Source organism: Coloeus monedula, assembly GCF_965178545.1.
Source record: "Coloeus monedula genome assembly, chromosome: 5".
Taxonomy (NCBI): domain Eukaryota; kingdom Metazoa; phylum Chordata; class Aves; order Passeriformes; family Corvidae; genus Coloeus; species Coloeus monedula.
Genome location: NC_138785.1, coordinates 16,130,180 through 16,151,833, shown reverse-complemented (window position 1 = coordinate 16,151,833; position 21,654 = coordinate 16,130,180). Strand labels below are relative to the sequence as shown.

Below are 21,654 nucleotides of genomic sequence, written 5' to 3'. Positions count from 1 at the left end.
TCACCCCCAGTGTAATTCTGAGAAGTTAATCCCAGCTGATATTAGGTAATTTAACCAAGATGCCCAATATTAACTTTAGAGGTCAATTTTAACTGACCATTTTTGAAATTCTGACCTAATTAATGTCAGCTTCAATTAAAATCTATTTGATATCACTGTAAATCCAGAACTGGTGCTACTCACACAGTCTGCACCCATGGATTGCAACCAGAATCTGACCTATGGGTTGCATTTGGAGCTGTACTGCTCTGTTTCAATTAATTTCAGTTTCCACTCTTTAGCCACAGACACACATTCATACTTGCTGTGTCTCTCATAAGTTAAAGCCTGGCAAACATCCATCTATGCACATAATTTATTAACAGCTGCACATGCCTAATTTCATCAGCACAGTGACAAAAACTTCAAAGGTCATCTCCTTAACCATGGCAAGATTTAGGCACTTTTAAATCTGGCATTACCTCTAAGGACGTAACATCATGTGTGTATCATTTTGTATCTCTCTTCCCACTTCCTTAAAGGCTACAAGTCTTCTGGAGCAAGGATTAGCGCTCTTTATGAGTTAGTAGACACACCTAGCAAAGTCTTCTCACACCAAGTTGGACACTGAACAAATAAATACTTATACAAAGCAGGAATATGTTAATAAAGATGGCTGAAGGCAGAAAGGAGGGTATTTAAATCATCACATGTAGGTGCCTCTGTTAGGAGGGATTTGGAGTTTGCCTTTACAGCAGATGAAAGACCTCTCTCCCCAGTGATTAGGAAAGATTCTAGACAGATGACCCTTCTAGCTTAGGTGCATCAATTAGGTGGGATGAGTACAGACACCTCTGTGTGTTCATTGCCAACATTTAAATGTTGTGAAAACACTCCCTGATCATGCAAATCAGGACATTAGGTATATCATCATAGATATCATCTCAGAAGGAGAAAACAGATAACCTTTAAACAGAGAGGCAAGCAGATAAATGTAATATGCACTGCAGGAACATGCATTCTCAAACAGAACACACAGGATTTCACCAGAGCTTTGTAGAACACTGCATCTAAACACTGCATTTTCTGTGCTGATCTTTAAAGCTCCATCCAACTCCAGCTATACTGCAAGTCTGTAATTTTCATATTGGTGGTTTGTACTCAAATGTTGACTAAATACTGTTAGCTTTTTTTTTTTTTTTTTGGGGGGGGGGGGGTCCATTCTGGCTGTCTTGGTTTACAAAAAAAAAAAAATCTAAGAACTCTTCAGAAGAAGGCAAGATTCTATGTGGAGAATCTGGCACCTTCTAAGAAATCAAAAAATTGTTGAAATGCAAGAACACAAACTACACACATTAGATAAACAGGGAACTACTGAAACCCTCTAATTTACAGGTAGAACAAGGCCTATGCTTTAAATTCAGAAGTGTTCTCCTCAAGAAAACACATTTTTAAAGTATTTCTGTGAATGTAAATTAAACCAATTTCACTGACTGTCAACATCAGCTCAGTCTGAGATTTGGTAAGTCATGTTTTTGAACATTCAAGAAGCTTCTTTAGACAAAGCCAAGTCTCGCAGCACCAAAATGCTGTGGGAAAGATTTTCTGAATGGCATTTCCATCGAAGACAGATCATAAGTGACAGAAGAATTCCAAGAAAGCCTGGTCTCCCTGAGGCTTCTGGACCAGTTTTGTTCATCTCAAAATTAGGCAATACATTTTTGAGAAGCATCATAGAATCATAGGATGATTCTATGGCTTTCTTGGAAGCACAGATGCTTCTCAAAATGAAAGAGATCTGCAAGAATTCTCTCTCTCATTCCTGTGAAAATCTACAGCAAGACTATTAACGTCAATATTAAGAGAATAGTGAAAATACCTGGAACATTAGGCAATCAAATTAAGTAAAATCCATGGTAAATCATCAGGGTAAAAAAAGAGGGTTTCCTGGTATGAATGTGATCTTCAAGGCAGAGTTTTGTGACTTGAGGTCTTTACTACCAATTTTTCTGACAAAACACAGAGTAAAATCTTATCTCTTCATTTAGGGCAATGCCACTACATCCTGGACCAATCTGAGATATGAATCTAGACCACTGAAAACTTTTTCATCATGGATTCAAACTGACTTTATATGATACTGGTTTTAGGGCATATAAAAAAATTCCCTTTTTTTTCTTAATCCAGTTACAGAAACTTCACGTACATGGGATATGTGCAGTGATATAGTCATTATACATACGTCTTGTGAAATATACATTTACAATTTAATTACATCACCTGCTTCCTTCCTCATAACGAGGAAGGGACAGGAAGCAAAGGAAAATACATGATGGCTGGAAGCCAATAACCCAGGTACAGGGATAAAAAACCCTGTTCATCTGTATGGGGGTTACATTTTTCCCATGCCCTATAAACATTCAAATATAAACTTGTTCTATAGATTACAAGCTATCATTTATTATTTACCAGCTTTACTTACTCCAGCCATACTTCTTTACGAACTATATTACTGGATACCCTCTACAGGATGTCGCTCTACTGAAAGGAAATTGGACTGGGTTTATAGTAAAAAAACACACTAGCCTTCTCATAGCTCTGGAAACTCAAACAATTTTTCTTGGTAAGACATATCCCAAGCTTTTCACCCTCTTTCTTGTGACGTCTACTATATTTTCTCTTATATCTGTGTTCTGCGCAATATTTTATCATGTGCACTTTCAGAAGTGTTACAATTTACTTTCCTGGTAATAAAAAAATATATCATTTGTAACATTGACATGATTTACATCTGTCCTAGACTAAGGCAACCAGTTCTGTACCCACAGTATATTCTATGCCAGCCATAGAAAAGGGAAAGGGGTTTATAACTAAAACACTACAAAGCTCCATAAAAATTGCTGATATTTTAAGTCCTACTGACCGCAAGTCTCTAAAGTCATCACTCTGACAGTTGTGACTTCACTAAATGTCCCTTCCAACATGGAGCTTGTTATGTCTATAGAGTTAGTGTCAACCCCCAAAATCTTGAATGCTGTGGGTGATTGTCATCAGAAAACAAGCACAATATTTCCAGACTATAAATGAACTGGCAGCAAATAAATGGAAGGAGAGTAATCAACACTGGAAATGCACAAATAAAAACTCCTAACGTGCCCCATCCCTACTCTGCAAGAGGTTTGTAATCAGTGGTGAGAAACATTAAAGCTTCTAATGTAATGTCAGTGAAATAGGCACTCTCTCTAGGAATCATGACTGTTGGACTAGCTGGTTTTTTTGTTGCAGAAAACATTTTTAATTCTCCACAAGCAGTCTTTCTGTATAAAATCTTTGGTGTACAGTCAAGGAGCATGAAAACTTCCGGGGCCTTCTGGTTTTCAGTATGAAAAAGTCAGAATGCCATATTGGCTCTCAGACCTCTGTCATGAGGTAGAGAAGCTGAAGAGAATAATCTCCTCAGGGCTTCAAGCAAGATGCCAGTTGGAATTTATTTTAAAGTCTGAAACAGAAAAACTGTATAAAATGGCAAGGTAACCCCCTCCACAATGCAATTTAGAATAACATAATATCCAAGTCACTTGGGGTGAAATTCTAGCTTCACTGAGAGACAAAAAGAGTTTTCCAAGTGGCCAGGATCTCATTTCTTATATGCTTCAGATATTTTATTCAGAGGAGGAAGAAGCTGTTGAAATATAAAAAAAAAAATAGGCTTTCTTTAGTTAACTTTCAAAAGCACCAAGATGCTGGAAGTGTACCCATTCTTTAGTTGTAAATGGGAAAAAAAACTTTGAAATGTCACTCTAAAGAAAATACCCAGGCTTCTTATTAAAGGGTCTTATTTGGCAACAACAAATTGTAGCATGCATTCTCCTCTTACAACTATTATTTATTGCCATTACTGGGATGTATTCTATAATTGGCTTCTGGCACAGATTAGTGGAAAGAGAAAAATCTTTCCAATCTGATTCAAAATAGGTTTTACTTTGTAAAATACATATGCAGAGAGTAGAAGATTCTCTCTTTGCTCACCAGTAGTTACTCAAATCATTTAGACATTTTATTCTAGGAAGATGTTAAACCAGCAACTTGTGAAGTTGTTTTTACAAACTCTTTGTGTGATTTGGAGTTGAGGTAATTTTTTTCATGTTTTTTGGATAGCTTTCTAATCATAGATTGTGGCTGTGCAACTACTATGTTCCTTTCAAGAAATATACTTTGAATGAAACTTGCCTCCCACCAAAGAGTCACATACACCACAATCATAAATAAAATGAATACAGTATCTTATAGACTGACTTAACAGCTGAAAATCAGGCATATATCTATGGCTCTACTTCAGCATCTATTCAGAAAGCCTACTGAAGGAATTAAATAAATATAAGCATAAATAAACATAGTAGTATAATAAAATAACAAATAACAAGAAACAAGAAATAAAGTTAAAGCTTCTCCCTGCTTAGAAGTTGGTCTTCTCCAGTTGAAGAACTTTTTCAAGCAATTGGTCTCAACATAAAAGTGGCCAAGGTGAGAACTGTCAGCATACTGACGTAGTCATCAGCAAAGCACAACCGATTCAGGCCAGTCAGAACAATACTCACAAGCTAATAAATAAAAATATAAGGGAAAAGTCAAACTGTACAAAACAGAAAGCTGAAAACACTTAACTAAAACAGCAGCTTGTCTCAATTTTTCCTCCTCTCTACAAAGCTTAAGCAACTGCCAGCCCACACTAACTAATTAGCTCTACCCAAGAAGTATTCTGCAGTTGTGACAGAAAAATTATTGGAAATTTTCCTGAGTCTTATAACAACCTCCAGAATCAGAACCCCAAACACCCACTTTACACTGCACTCCCTATTCCCCAACACCCATCCTTCTCCACAAGGACAGCCTGGCCAAGGTTCTCTTTATTTGTTTCAGACAAACTCAGCTGTGGTGATTTAATGCCTAAGTGCAAGCAGGAATTATCATCATGTGGAGTTGGCATGAGGAGAATTAGAAATACATATAACCTTTCTTCCCATAAGAGAGCTTTAGGAGAGGGGTCTGTTCAGCTTCTGATTGATGATAAGTAATGATGGGTAGCACCACCTGAAATTTAGGTAACTACATTCAGAAGATGCCTGTTTGTGGCCTACTTTGAACTAGGAGAGAGGAGCTATTTTACTTCAAAGCAATCAGAGAGTAGATTCTGTATATTGGTTCCTCCTACTGAAACCCCAAAAGAATACCACAGACTCACAGAAATGTTCTCATTTCTGTGAAAAGATTTTTTTTTTCCTAGTGCCAGCCATTTTAAAAGCTTAGTACCAGCTTGTTTTCATTAAGTGGTTGAAAACATTTGACTAAATCATTTTGAAATCAAAAAAACCCTAAAATTCTCTACTTCTTTAAAAAACCCACAGGACTGCAACAGAGAATTTCACATGCATCTACAGCAATGTTACATACAAAGAGTGTATTTTTTAAAAATATTGATAGTTTTATTTCCTTGGATGTTGTTGAGTACAGGGAGGAGAGAATTAGATAAGTTTAATGAAAGATTGGTTAAACTGACAATTCAGTCTTTTGAATGCTTTCCAGGATCAACACAGTCCATGAATATTTCTCTGAGGTTTACTATGTATGCATAAATAAAGCAAAAGGCAATGAATCCCCAGCCCTTCAGATAAATGCAATTGCCTTCCAAATGCAATGCATTGCCTTCCAAACAGAACAGTGGTTTTCGTTAGAGGTTTGGATCTATCTCAGCTCTCCATAACTCAAAGTTAATCTCAAGAACTACGTTTTTGAAACAATGAAGCATAAAAACCTTAACAATAAGTGCTCTAGAAACAGGTGACTAAACAAGATACTGTCAATAAGTCCCAAGGAATAGCTGTAACAAATATGGTAACCAAACATTTTTTCAGAACTGCATGACCTCTAAGAATCAGAGCTTAATCAAAGCAGACAATAATAAAGTGCTATGGTACCTTTTCCAGCAGTGCCTCAGCAAACAAACAGGGTAGAGTGACACATGCTTCAGTATAAATCTTGAAATACAGTGTCTAGCCTGTAGAATACTGTAGGTCATGATAGGGGACATAATCAAGTGAAGTAAGGAAAATATGACAAACATAAGAATGCACAAGCAAATAAAAGAATAAGAAAGCACAAGAGAGAGTGGCTTTCTTTGAAGATCCTTCCTAAGATGGTGAATGAGTGACACCATCACTTGTTCAGCAAGGCAAGTGGTGCTAAGCTCAGCCAGGGAAAATAATAGAACACAAAAATGCTCTGTGTCACTCCCTCTATTTACCTGCATTTACAGCAGTTCTGAGCATGCATTCCATGAAGGAGTGCTGTGATAAGAAACTGAAGTCCCTCACTAGGCCAATGTGTTTTCACGTAAGTGGTTTGAGAGTGGTTAAATAAGAGACCAAAAATTGCTGTACTCTACCAGAAGAAAAGAAAAGAAAAGAAAAGAAAAGAAAAGAAAAGAAAAGAAAAGAAAAGAAAAGAAAAGAAAAGAAAAGAAAAAGTTTAATTAGTATCATTGCACATCCAAAGTCCTAAGCGAAGAGGAGACTGTGAAAGTGTTATTGATCCACCTCCCTGAGCTGGGGAGATGCTCTGTCAATTATAGTTGACAGAACCATCAGGTAACAATGGAAGCAAGGGGTACTACCATGGGACAAACTTATACAAGGAGATAGCCTGCCCCTGACAGAAATTGCCAAACATATCTGTTCAAACTAGAATTTCTTAATATAGGAAGTCATAGCAGCCCTCTGGGGCAGAAGGATTTAAACTATCAGCTCCTACTCACTACCAAGAAAACCCTTAAACTTTGTTTCATGTTGAGACACCTCATTAGGGGTGGGAACTTAAATCTACAGACAGCATTATAATAAGTAATGATTAATTAAAAAAAAAAAATTAAAAACACAACGATTGAAAATGTGAACCCTTTAGAAAATTGAAGAGATGAGGCATAAGACTATCTAGAGGCAACAATTATTGTAACTATCTCTAGAGAGTGCTTGGCCCAGACATGTCTATTAATACCAGACTTATTAGGTCTTGACAGCTTCTAGGACATCTATTTGTTTCATTTCCCTTTAGTCTCGCCAAATGCTAGCAGCAAAAATCATACAGTTTTTGTTCCTACTTCTGCATAACTTGAAAGACTTTTTTGCCTATGTGAATTTTGACAACACATGAGATCTAGTGTTCTGTATCTGATATATATCTACAGGCATGTATATTCAAAGAATGGCAAAGGGGGGTAAATTTCTTTAATCTGAGGGCATTTATCTAGGAATAAAGGTGCAGTTAGTGGAGCTAACAAACATTCCTCAGGGGTGGGACAGTTTTCATAGATTTGTTTTTCAACCTGAATCAAAAAAGGTTACAGAGATCAAAATATCTCAGCATGAGTTTTTCACAAGCAAATCCCTCAAGTAGTTCAGTATATTGCAAAATTCCAAGAAAGCATTATAAAATTACAGAAAATAATATTGAGGCTTTTGGTATGGCTTTCCCTATTTTTCCAGGAGTCAGCACACAGGTCTTGATGCAAATAAAGTTCAGTCTAAAGTAAAGGTTCTAAGTCAAGCTCTTGCACTTTGCTAGACTGTTACTGTATTTTAGTCCTAAATCCAATCCAAAAGGCATTTCTGTCCTATATTGTTCATAATTCTTGATCATAATTCTGTTGTTCTTGGCCGTCACTTCAAAAGTGATAGTATAGGTGAGATGTAAATATCACCTACTGGAAATGGAAAGAAAAGGAGATAGCTACTTGTATGTTATGAATCAACCACAGGCAGTTGCTGATGCTTTGATCCAGATATTTCACTATGACTATATGCCAAACAGCTAAACTATTTTATTTACAAGAATCCAGCTTTGCCCACTCATTTCATTTTCATATGGATGTATAAATAATTTGTTTACATTTTAAAAATATCTTTGCTTATAAACTTTATGGGATTAAGGTAACTTCACACATATATTATTTTTAATTATTTTTAAAAATTCCCTCACTCAAGCTGTAGGGCCCATTCAGAATGTCAGTACAAAATAGTTTTATTTCAGCTTAAAGCCTGTTTGGATGCAGATTTCTTTAAATATTTTTATTCTCAGGCTAATGTTTCAAATTACAGAACATTTTAGAATCCAAATTTGATTTTCAACTTTTTTTCAACACTTACTGAAAACTTGCCTATCTAGATTATTAAAGCCACTAGTGAATTAAAAATCATTAAAAAGTCAGGAAGTACTAAAAAAATATCCAAATGAATCAAAATTCTTAAGAAATAGGATCAGCTTTTGCAGAAAATTGCAGCAGCTGTCCTGTTTCAGGTACATTTTGAGAGACATGCACATGATGGCATGGTCCCTTCAACGTCCACTAATGTGATTTGGAAGGAATTACACCACCTATAATCATTCCCTGAAAATAGTAATAAATGTATTTCCAGTTCCAACAAGAGGTTTACACTCCTTTATGCCAGCTGAGAATCTGATCCAACAGTGGTGCAAGAGTCCAATATCTTTTACTTTAGTGGATCTGCAGTAAAAAACACATGACCATATGCTTGACATGTATGCTGTCAGCACCTGTGCCACAATGATATTCCTGGGGTTTAGTATTCATAATTCAATATTCTAAATAACTACAGAGGTTTCATGGGACAAAAGAGAACATTACATTCCCACATTAGATCTGACCGAGTTAAGTTTGCACATACACCATTTATTCATGGGTTAGAAAAGATGAGTTTTACATCCAGAAGTAAATGGAAAGCGTTTTTCCAGATGTTCTTCCCCAGGAAGGTATGATGCAAATTATAAACTTGCTAGTTCAAAGAGTACATAAACTTCTATTTGCATGCATTTATTGGTTGTATTTTTTAACCTCCTTCCTAAATAGTTTAATTGAATAGCACATTAAATCAAGAGGAGATGAAAATTTTTGACTAGGGTAGTTGGTAGTTAAAAATACAAAACCTGAGCTTACTGTTGCTTGATATCTAAAGTACATTATTTTATTTAATTATTGACAATAGTTTGCTTTTGGCTATATTCATAAGAATTATCATAGAAAACTAATATCATTTTTTACCTCACTGTGCCCAGGAATTTAATCAGTCTCAAATTTTATTCTTTTAATCTGTACAAACAGAATAGTCTTGTGTTAAAGCCTGACACAAAGGACTTATTGTATACTTGCTTCTGTATGTTATTTCTGACAAAAATCCAATATCATAAAATGAAAGTCCTTATAACTGTAGTGGAATATCAGCCAGGAAAGGGAGACTGGCAACAATATCTCTTGCTCCTTTTCATTTAATATTCTGAACAATCTATAAGTACTGACTGTGACAAGAATAAAAATGAAATTAACAATACACATGTAGGATTATATGCTGCCATATTTTAACAGCATTATTAATTTATTTTTACACAATTTCCCTTTATTTGAGAAGACACAGGTTCATTCAGAGTGGTGTGACACATGGAAATCAGCTCAGTTTCAAGTTATTTTATAAGGCAATATAAAATTGCTGGTACCAGAGAAAGAAATATTTTTGTCCAAAGATAGCAGAACTGAGTTGGATCCTTTGTCTGGGATACTTGGACTAAGACACATAAAATCATTCCCTCTTTTCTTCCCAGCACACCCTCTGTCTGTCAGGGAGCAGCAAGGGATGGCCAGCAGCCAAGGGGGATGCCAAGTCCTCCCACTTGGCTTGTCTGTCTGTCCTCACCCCACCAGGCCCCAGCACTGCGACTGGCACTAAGGGCAAAACAGCAAAATTCAACCATTTACTGTTCCGTGTATGAAGAAATGGGCACACTGCCAGCTGCTGGAGAAACCACAGTGGGACAAAGATCAGGAAAAGGAAGACAGCTGATGAACAGTGGTGTCGGTGTCTGAGGACTACCAGGCACATGTGGAGATATGAGGGGTTCTCATTAGACAGAACACAGCAAAAGAGATAAGGCTCTCTATGAAGAAGCTGGGATGGAAGAGGAATGAAGGGAGCCACGGTTAATTGCCTCCCAATGCTCTGAATCCTCAAGACAAATTCAGATTCCTTGACAATACTGAAACTTAGTATCACTGAACTGCATTAACACAGCCAAATACCATAAAAACCCTTCTTCCACATAATAGGGAAAAGTCGTTGCAATGGAAATCCAGGTCACAGCAAGGCCATGATGACACGAGACAGCATCATACCAATCCTATAGCCAGGAACACAATCATATCCTAATGCAGCCTTTCCAAACTTGAGATGGAGCCAGCTGTACTGTTAAAACAAACACACGGAACACTCTCATGCAAGAACATAAAAATAGAAGGATCCCTTTCTAAAGGATTGAGAGCTTTTATCACCAAAATCTAAAGAACTGTCAGCTCCTTTTCTCTCAAGTACGACACAGCTAAATTTTTCTATTCACACTGTCTTAATGCCGTGTTAGTTACCTAAATGTGTGCTTTGGTTTCCAATAAACAATATTTTCTAGATAGCAGAAAATAATGATGAAACTTTTTGTAGAAACATTTATCTCAAAATTGCATTGCAGAGAATTCCTTCTATCTGTCTATAAAAACACACAGAAGTTTGTAATTAATCTATCACTTAATGATAAGTCTGTAAATAGGCCTATATATGTGGCTTGCAGTAAGATAATACATGGAATAGTTTATGCTAACCATTTAATGTGGAATGATATAAGATGGGACTTCACTGTATCAAAGTAAATGTACAAGCAGCTTATTTCAACTTAGCTTTAGTTACACTAACAAAAATTAGATAATGTAGAAACATTAGAAAGAAATGAGATGAGTCAGGGTTTTCCATGAAAAACAGCTTCACTGCAGAGTAGCCAATAGAAATAATTTTAACCTTATTTAGATTAAGATAAAATGGTATTCTAATATCTCACTATCTTATCTAGAAGTTTATTAGTGCTTAAGATAATAAAAGATGCATCTGGCAGCAGAACAGCATTCCTCTATCACAGAACTTGTGTTCTACACAGGCTCCCATCTGCAAATGCAAATTGACACTTTTGTAAGATATGGAAGATTTTCTAATCTAAGACATTCTGTTCTTCTTGACGTTCTTTAAATCAAATTTTGATTTATCTTTATATCTGTTTTTCCTTCCTCCTGGTTTTTTTTTTTTCTTTTGTATGCTTTTAATTGCTCATTGTGTAATTTCACTCATTTCATGATTATGTAACAGGCATCTTCTGTGACATATTGCTATTTTATTGTTCTTCATTTTACTGCATATTTAGGGGTTTATGTAGAAATATTTTTATCTGTCACCATTAAAGACTGGTCTTTTTGGAGCAGGTTCCTTGAACTCCCTTAGCTCACAGCCAGTTTCAGGGTAGCCTGAAACAATGGGGATGAAGAATGAGAACAGCTGAAGATCCCCAAATGCTCCCTACAGTGACTCATTTTGCTGTCTTGGCCTCAAAAGAGAAGAAGAACATAATTTCTGTATAGAGCTGATATTTAAAAAGTACACTCTTTGCTAAATATTTCACTAAACATGAGACATTATCCTTTTGGACAATATCCAGCTTGCCAGAGGACTTTAACTTACAAGTCCTCTTTTGTGTGTGTGTGTGACGTTCCTGCTCAATTCAATACCATATCATTTCCCAATATAAACAACATAACTTGAAGAATTTTGAACTCCATAATTGCAGAGCTCAAGTCAAAATATTCTTGACATAATGGAAGTTTCATCTGAATCACAGAATCCCAGCTTTGCAGACTTTTGAGAATGGAAGAGACCCTTAGAAATCATCTAGTCCATGCCCCTGCTCAGAGCCCAGCCACCTAAAGCAGGTCACTCAGGACTGTGTCCAGCTGGGGTTTGAATATCTTCAAGGATGGAGATTCTCCAACCTCTATGGGCACCCAGTGTCACTCTTTGATGATTCTTACACTGAAAGTGATTTTTCCTATATTTAAATTTAATTTCTAGTATTTCAAGAAGACATTTCTTGTGCCTTTACCTCCTCTTCCATCACTGAGAATGAGGGAGAAGAGTCTGGTTCTCTCCTCTTTTTTACTGCCTCCCACCAAGCAGATTGATAAAATCCAGAGCTTAAAAATTAGGGCTTCGTCTATGGAAATGAAGACCAACAACATTACCTCTCCCAGTAAATCTTTTCTGAAATGTTCTTAGTCTATTGTATTTAACACAGTAGGTAAATGCTCCCCAGAGGAATCTGAAATGCTCAGTAATTGAAGGGAATTAACAACACATACTATTATTTCTCCAATCTGCACACTAAAGGCCCAGGAAGCTCACTTCTTACTCAAACTTTTCCATCAAGATTCTGTAAAATTTAGATACACCCAATCCACAGTTCCTGACTAATATTCCCTTTTGGGGTCAGTATCTCATGCAGTTGTTCCTGTATTAATTGTTTGGCTCCATGGTCAATTTTGTCCTTTAAAATTCAATCCTTTATCCCTTTTGATTCTTTCACAGCTTCAGGTTCCTATAGCCCAAGGGCAGGAATATTTCAGTGGTTCTAATGTTCTAATACAAGCACCTTTCCAGTTATGGAATTAAACTAATACAACAGCATTCTCATTATAATTCTCTTTGAATTAGAAACTCACATTGTTAATTGCCAAAATTTTCTATTAGCACGAAGGAAACATGAGAGAGACAGAGAAATGGGGAAGGTGGAGGGAGGAAAGGAGAGGGCAAGGAGGGAGGGAGGAGCAAGATAGCCTTGCCAGAGAGTAGATTTATTTGTGCTAGGCACATAAATAGAGTTATAGATATGGCATTATTAGAGATACAATTTAAATAAAGCAGCTGCTGGGAAACAGAAATGTTACATAACAGAAGTAAATAACTGGTTCAATGATCACTGGAATTAATGAGCTCTGAGTTTCTATGAATTTACATTTTCTGGAGAGTGCTCTTTTTAACTGAATTCTTCTAAAGCAGCTGCATAGGTGCATCTGTTGTTGAAGAACAGATCATCTACTCAAGACAGAAATACTCTCGACGGTTTGGATGATTCTTCTTTTTGTTCAATGAGGTGCAACTTCTGACTGAACTGGAGTAGCAAAACTTGAAAAACCTGCCCAATAAGTATTTTTGAAATCAGCATGTTTCTATGAGAAGTTTTGGATTTGCTGAGTTCTTGTTCACTAGATCAGGATATTGAATTCAAAGTGAAACTCTTATCCAGTATTGTAACCAGCAGTATCTAGGTTCATTTTTCCAAATTATACAAGTATCTCCTATTTTCTATTGTTTGTATTATTTCTGATAAAAACTGTATCAGAAACCTAGTGAAAGAATGCAGAGTAATTAGATATTCAGAGTAATTCTGAATATCTAAATAAAGAATAGACATTTTTTGTGATGAATAACTTTCGATTTTCTGAAAATGCTACAGATTATAAGCACACCAACTGACTACGTATGGAAATGCCAATTATGGACAATGTCTGGTTTTGATTTTGGTCTTTTGAATCCCAGTAATGCAGTTTAGGACTCTGTGACCTGATGAACATATGTTCCTATTTCATACCAAATCTGAGGAGGTAAGTGGCTTTACAGGTAATATATTTGCTCAACATCCATTTCAATCCAATAAAATGAAAGTATTCCTTTCTAATACCTGAAGGCTTCATGGAAATTAATAGCTTTACAAAATGCTGATAGTCTTCTTCACTCCAGCTGCAAATGCAGTATTTTTTTTCTAATGAGATTGATATGTTGCCCATACTCTGAATTCTGAAGTTATGCAAGACAAGCTAAGTAGTTTGTTGAAGACACAAAACAGAAGAGGTCAGAGGAAACACTTTCACTGTGCTGAAACTGGTACACAGAGTCCTCAGTCAAGAATTCTTCCACGCACAGGATAGCAGTCCTACAATGATGGTGAAAGTGTCTCTAACAGCTGAAAACATCTTGGTGTAAAGAACTCTATTTTATCACTTTCCTCAGTAGCTGAGGTCAGCTGCACTTCCAACTGCACTTCCAACTGCAGTTTTTGCATAATTCATACATGAAAACTTCCTTTTCCATGTTACTTTCCTGAACACCATAAAAGCAGGAACAATTAAATACAATTTTTGAATTTGTCTTAAAGATGATGTCAGCTGAGCTTTAGACACCTAGAAGGTTAAAGACAAAACAAAGGTCCATTTTAAAAATCAGCAACAGTGAAAATAACAAAGAACACGGATCAGTAATTTCTAATAGCTAATACTATTTATGTGGGTTGGCAATAAAAGATGCACTCACAATGGTAATAAACGCTGTCTAGAAACAGATCTTTAACAGCACAGTAAATCTGATAATTTCATTACATTTATTTCATGTAATAGTAAATATAGTTATGCATGGAATCATGGTAGTATGAATAGGAAGAACAAATGTGTGTTTGAATGAGATCAGAAATATACTTTTTGGCTTTGGTTTGGGTTTTTGTTTTTTTTTTTTTTTTTTTTGCTACAGCTCTAATTGTTTAGACATAAAGGTCAAATGGCCCAAGAAAGGAATAGGGTCTTAACGATGTTTATAGAACTCAGAGGAAATTCAAGAATTGCATTCAATAAAGCACTCCAGAAAGTGCACATGGTTTTTAATGATAGCCTTTCCAACTCTTCAACAGCTTTTCCAACAAGTTACCATGTAGGCGATTCTTGACAAAGCAAATCATTAACACTAAGCATCAATTAACAAACTGTAAAGAATTTTTTTAGTAGTATATGGGTAATTTAGTGGCTTATCAGCATTTATTCAACTTCATGGCAGCCTGAGATTTTGAATTAAATTTCTACGTGATCTGCAAACAGTAGACTCCCTTTGATTCTCAGCCTGAACATGTATGTTCCTTCAAAGATCCTGTGTTTTGACACTTCAATTAACTGAGATGACTTTCCAGAAGTAATAAAGTACTGCTAATCCAGCCGATCCAGATGCTGTTTTTTCCTGTTCAATATTTATCAGATGATTTCAACCATACTACAGAAGCACACTTTTAACTATGCAAAACTGATCAAGTTCAAAACATTTTCTTACACAATTTAGTGCCAGATATTTTAATTCTGCAGGCCACTAGCATCACATTTTCTATCATTCTTTTCACTCTGCTTTTGCAGTTTCACGACGACATATTTTTGCATCTTATTTAGGAAAATCGCCCTTTTTTATTCAAAAGGAGCCCATATATGTTCAGAAACTAATTTCTGTGGTACAACCAGATGAAAACTTGCCAGGAAATGAGAAACCTGAAATGATTCAACAAAGGACTCAAAATTTCATAAACTTGCTAGCATGAAGGGATTTTGAAACCTTTTCCAGTACAAGCTGCTCCCTCTGACATACTTGCATTTTTTCTCACTGTGAGAAAATATCATTAGGTATAAATGAACTTTCCACTTTTTCTGCACAAAATTTTTTGCACCTCTGTCTTGACAGAAGAACAGTAATAGAAAACACAGGAATGACAGAAAATGCCACACTCTTATTAAGATGCATCAGCAAGGTGTGTCCTGGATGGATCAAAGAAACTTTAACTCAGGAGCAGTTTCCATTTACTGATCCAGCATGTTTGAAACTCTCACACATAGAGTTTTACTGATTGTCTCAGAGATTCTGATCCTGGCCCACCCTAGGGCAAATGCAAAGCAAGAGCGATTTATTTAATCAGATTTCCCCGTTTTGCTCATGGCTCCTCTGCCGTCTGGTGGGATCAGATACAGACCCTTCCTGAGAATCCTGCGTGCCGTCAGCAGGCAGCTGCAGCAGTGGGTTTAGATCAGTCCAGCAAAGCAGCTGTGCTCAGTTTCAGCGAGGAAAGAGTTAAAGAGCTCCGTGTTCCCCTGTGCCCGGGAGGCAGCCTTTGTGTTTAACATTGGCAGGGGCTCAGTTCGGGCTGGAGGTTTGTTTTAATTGGGGGAGGGGGCAGAGGAGAGGGGACGCTCCGACTTCTTCAGTCTGTCTCTTTCGTTCACTGATTTGGCGGAGGTGGAGATTTTCAATTCCACCCAGTCAGACGCAGGCAGGAGGATCTGGTAAGACTATCCCAGGAAAAGCCACTCAGAGGAAATTCTCCGAGGCGGCGGCGGCGGCAGCAGCCCCAAGCATGAGGGTGAGCCGGGCGGGGAGGCGCGGCGGGGGAAGTGCGCGGGATGCTGCGGGAGACCCATCCCGATGCCACCTCGGGAATAGCCCGGCCCGAGCCGCGGGCACCTTCCGCACCGCTGAGAACGCCCCGGAGAGGGATTCGGTGGCGGTGGTGCACCTCTGTGTGCGGGTATGAGTGTGTGAGAGAGAGAAAGGGAGGAGAACAAGAGACGGGCACACGGCAGCTTGGGGGAACTGTTACTGCATAAAGTTTAACAGAGCCAGAGGCTCTCTGTGGGCTGCAGGGCAGGCAGCACTGGTTTGCCAATGCACGTGGGAATTGATCCTTTGCTGGTGGTGCAAGGAGCGTGCTTCCTCTCGCCTTGGAGAAGGAGCAGCAGGCGGCTTCCCCGGCAGCGCACGCCGGGAACAGCCCAGAGAATCCCCATTGCCGGCGTTGTCCCCTTCAGTGCCTTCCTGCCCTGCTCCGCTTCATCTGCTCCGGTTCGCATCTCGGCTGCCTTACACTGATCAAGCCCTGTTAACGTCGTAGCTCGTCTTTAGTACTTGGAACAATTTCATTTCCACTAGTACGGTCTCTTGCGAACCTCGGCATGGGAATTTTTCTGGCTTGATACTCCAGGCAAGTCAGGAATTTAGTTCCCTGCATCCGCGGCTGCTTCTGCAGCACTGCAGGAGCACAGACACAGCACAGGCGGGTGGCTCCCACATTAACAGAGCACCCTCACACCCTCCATGTACCCAGGCTGAGTGTGAAGAAGGACAATCCTAGATTACCTTATCACAGAAAGTTATCAGGGATGCCAGTGTGTTACTCTGACGAGGCAGGTTGCACGTTGTATTCTGTAACAAGATAAATACTTTTAAAGTATGCACAGAGGAATGAAGGGCTGTCAGGAATCTATTTTAAAAGTACCCTTAGAAGTTAGTCTATTAATAACTTTCTAGTTTTGCTTCTTAGGGGAAAGTTTCTTCCGGGAGAGAGAAGAGATGGTAATTGGCAGTGCTGTTCCTAGCTCTGCATGCTGGTGGTGTGACTGCCGCGCTACTACCGTGTTTATATGACACATACATCACATTTTCACGTAAAAAGTCACAAAGTAAGGAGGAAACTAATCTAACGACTAAAAGATAGGGCTGTGGGTTCTGTTCATAGCTCCATCACATTTACTTGGGAAAGCCATTTAATAGTGATACACTTCTCCCATTTGTAAATTGCGGAACCATAGTCGGGAAATAATGCAAGTATTAATCCTTGCCTGAAAAGAATTACATCAAACATCTCTGTTGTTTCTGGTATGATTTAGTAACCTCTAGTGAAAACACTTACACCATGCTGCTGCTAAGTGCCCTGAGATACCATCATAACCAGCATTTAATTTAATTAAAGAAGGATTTATTATTTAGTACATCAAACTTTGAAATAAAGCCCATGGGAACTGCCAGTTGGTCAGTTCCTGATCTCAAATACAGCAATAAAAGGATTGAAAGGTGGATTCCTGGTCTGTGAGGGGCAGCACTCTGCATGCCAGACAGAAATACTCCGGTTAGCATCGCATCTGCTGCTGCTTAGAGGTACACACACACTTCCACAGACCACACACAACAGAAGCCTGCAATAGTAATAAATATTTATACTGTGCCTGCTCCAGAAGTACTATCAGTAAATTTTCTCCCTCCTTCTCTGGTAAACGTCTTGCTATAAACTCTGATTTAATAGCCCCATAGGGAATGAAATTAGGATTAATTTATTTAAAAGGATCCTCCCAAATACTTCAGGCGAGTCCCTGGAAATCAGGAAGTTATAAATACTTTACTTTCTACTCTTCTTTTGTCAACACTGCAGCACTTTGTCTTGTTTTGCAGATATAAGCCATGTAAAAAAAAAAAAGAATCTTAAACTAAACCAAGGCTTCAAGAAAATGGACTTAAGTGGCATCCCTGGTTTCACTGGCGGTTTAGCACCTACAATGCAGGTTACACACAGGCACTCCCACTTACTGGGGCAGGATTCTATGATGCTTTCTTCCCTACCTGGAAATGTCATGAGTTGTTGCTTAGAACACTAAGTCAAATGGTTTTTATCTTTAAAAGAGCTTAAATTTTTATTATTAACTTCACTGTGGATAAGTACTCAGCATGAGCTGCAATTACACTTAGGACCAAATGACAAAGTTTGAAGGTTTTTCCTGGCCAGAGGTCTACCCTAGGACTATAAAATCTTCCTCCTAAAATTTAGGAATTTTGGATCTGATCCAGATTTTGATTTGAAATAGATGTCTTTTCAGTCTTAATTTGAAATCCAGGTAGTAAGTCAGAGAAAAATAATACAAAGACTAATTGTTGCAATATACCAAAAATACTCAGAGATTTGATGAATTTATTACATGTAGTTTTTAATGCAGTGCTGTTACCTTTCTTTTTTGAAGAAAAAAGAATAACTTCTTATTTTAGCTACAATACCATTCAGCAGTCTCCAAGGCAGGCCGACTTTTCCTGCAAGACTCTATTTTAAAACAGAATTTCATCCACCTTATTTTTTCCATCCCTATACAAATTCTGTCTCAAGCTAAAAGGGTTTTGTGGGATTTATTTGCATAAACTATCACTTACTTAAGGATTTTTTTGTGTTTGTCTTTTGTCAGACAGGTAATGGGGGTAATGTAGATTTCAGAGCAGCACAGTGAGTATAAACAGGTGTTTATATATATGTGCTTCTAAGTGAGAAACAGGACGTGTTAGACTACCTGTTGTACTGATTATGTGCTTCTTTTTTCTTTTCTTTTCTTTTTTTTTGCTTACAGTTTCTCTCTGCAGGTGAAGAAGTGAGAAGTATCTCTTCTGCACTGAAATACTGAAGAAAAAACCCAAACCCTTGTCTCACTGAATTTGCTCGTTGGGGACTTCAGGATGGAAGCCTTGTGTTTAAAGGTTTCCTTACTGCTTCTGGTCCCTGGATTTGTCCTCAGTGACAGCTCTGACAGAGACGTTGCCAATCGGAGTGACTCGGGAAACCCCCTTTCCACCTTCTCAGGGATGGAATCCAGCATTCTCCTCACCACCATGCAGCCCCCGGTGTCCAACCAAACTGTCAAATGCTCCCAGCAGACTAAGATTGCTGAAACTTTTAAGTACATTAACACCGTGGTATCCTGTGCTATTTTCATCGTCGGGATGGTTGGGAATGCGACTCTGCTCAGGATCATTTACCAGAACAAGTGTATGAGGAATGGCCCGAATGCACTGATAGCCAGCCTGGCACTGGGAGACCTTATCTATATTGTCATTGATATCCCCATCATCGTGTACAAGGTAGGATACCACGATCCATTCTAACTGCGGTTCCTTAGGGGTTCGCTGGCTCTCCTCTGTGCTTCCTCCTCTATTTAGTGGTTTTTTGTCAATGAATAGTGCACTTAAGGAAACAATACAACTCCTTTCTGTTCTGCAACAAAACCCTTGCTCTCAGGTCTCACCTCCATCAAGAAAAAGTGTATCTCCCATTAAAGATGATGTAGCTCATAGCTCTTAACCAAAGTGTGGCCTTGGGCATTTAATTTCACAGGAGCTCTTCATTTCTCATAGCTGCTATAGCTAGCAAAAGAATTTATGAGGGAAGAACTTTTTATAAACTGTTCTCCTCCTCGATGGACTAGTTGCTATTTTTATATTATCCAATCCTTACTTCATATTTTTACAGAAAATACTCCCTGTGATACGCAGGCTTCATATTATGGCTTTGCAGGGAGACTTTATGTCAGTTAAGATGAGCCTTAAGGTTTTCATTTAATATTCATTAATAGCAGAGTCTCAAAATTATTCCAATTATATCACAGACCACTTCTGAAATATTAAATTTCATCTGGTTTTGTCAAAGTGTGAAAAGGCTCCTCATCTACTCTTTTATCTGGTATAAAGTTATCCTGTCCTGGTGTTTTAATTGAACAAAGCCATAAAGCAATGCTTTTTCTAATGCAATTTATATTTACTAATATAATTCAAGCCAGAACATGATTGAATGAGCACAACTGAGCTTTTTCTAAATATATTTCATTGATATTAACTTATCTGATAAAGTAATCAAATAATTTTGTAATCTTGTATCTCACTCTTTATGGATGGTACACAGGTGCATAGCTGATAGGATATTTCACTTCTTTCTTTTCTCAGCAGAAACATGAAGTGTTTCTGTTAGTAAATAAAAGTTTAAGTCATATAATTAAGAAAAAATGTTCTTCACAATTTCAGCCCTTAAAGATTCCAAAGACTTTTATTTACATGTGTTTTAAATGAAACATTTTAATGCATGGTTTTATATTAACTAGTGCCCTGTGGTTTCAATTTGGATTTTAAAATAAAAGAAACAGTGATTTTAAAAGATGCATTTTGCATTTATATAACATTGGCATCATAACTGCTTAATAATACAGGTGTTCATCGGACAAGATCATAAAGTTTGAATTAATTAATGGATTTAAATTATCTCTGTGTGCATAGATTACATTTGTACAGAGGCATATTTTCTATGGTGAAATGCAGCACCTGGTTCTGATCTTCCAGTTGTAAAAATTACAGATAAGTCTTTTAACTTTATCTGGTTTTAATATAATATGAATTTGACACTAGGATGACTGTAAATAATTATGGATGTGATTTAATGGAAATTCTAGTTCACACTTTTCAATACTCCACCTGGAAAATTAAGATGGCAACTTGTTGATAAGATATCTGTATTTTGGATTAACGAGTTGGTGAGAAAGATCAGCTTCTGCCTGATTTGGGATTCACCTGTCTTCCATAGCTGGGTAAATGCCTAATGGGACATGGGACTGGGGTTCTTAGCTGGACTCAGAGCCTGCACAAGGCCAGGCTGGATGGGGCTCCGAGCAGCCTGGTCCAGCGGAAGGTGTTCCTGTCCATGGCTGGGGGGTTGGAACTGGATGATCTTTAAGGTCCCTTTCAACCCAAACCATTCTGTGATTCTATGACTGCACCTCCCATGATATATTAGCGTCCTCCCTGGTAAATTACCCTTGTGTCTTTATGGATAATTGCTATGCCAGCATTCTCACTTCTCATGGTATATCTGATAGTAAATTTTAAGGAAAAATGGCATGAGTTCTTTTCAGAGCCAAGTTTTAGAAAGAACAAGCATTTTTATTACACAATTTTTTCTAATCTTTCAAGGGCTCTGCTGCTTTTCACAAAGAGGAATGAAAATTTGGAATTAATTTTGCCTTTCAGAATTGCCTTTTGATGGTCTTCTGAAAATTCTTTAGAAGCTTAGTTGAAAGAAACAAACAATATTTTTTATATTCTCTTTATTATTTTGCAATACATTTTTGTCTATTAATTTTCTGTTGCTTCTCTGGAATTCCATAGGCTCACTTGTCTTGCTCTATCTTATATGATGAGCTGAAATATGGTTCTGATTAGCTCTGTACAAATGGAATTTCCTTAGCCTATATGAGAAATTATTTCTGTGCTGCAGAGAAGTGTTGGATAAATAAATGCTATGAACAAAACTGCA

At 37.6% G+C, this 21,654-nt stretch overlaps 1 protein-coding gene across 1 annotated transcript in view; it reads left to right on the top strand.

The window, feature by feature from the left end:
- The first annotated feature begins 16,064 nt into the window (after positions 1-16,064).
- EDNRA (endothelin receptor type A) overlaps positions 16,065-21,654 on the top strand; it is a 30,138-nt gene continuing 24,548 nt past the window's right edge. Inside the window, exons 1-2 of the mRNA XM_082281894.1 lie at positions 16,065-16,128; positions 18,929-19,436. Of these exons, the coding sequence (XP_082138020.1) occupies positions 19,035-19,436 (402 nt within the window). The 5' untranslated portion in view covers positions 16,065-16,128; positions 18,929-19,034. The remainder of the gene's footprint in view (positions 16,129-18,928; positions 19,437-21,654) is intronic.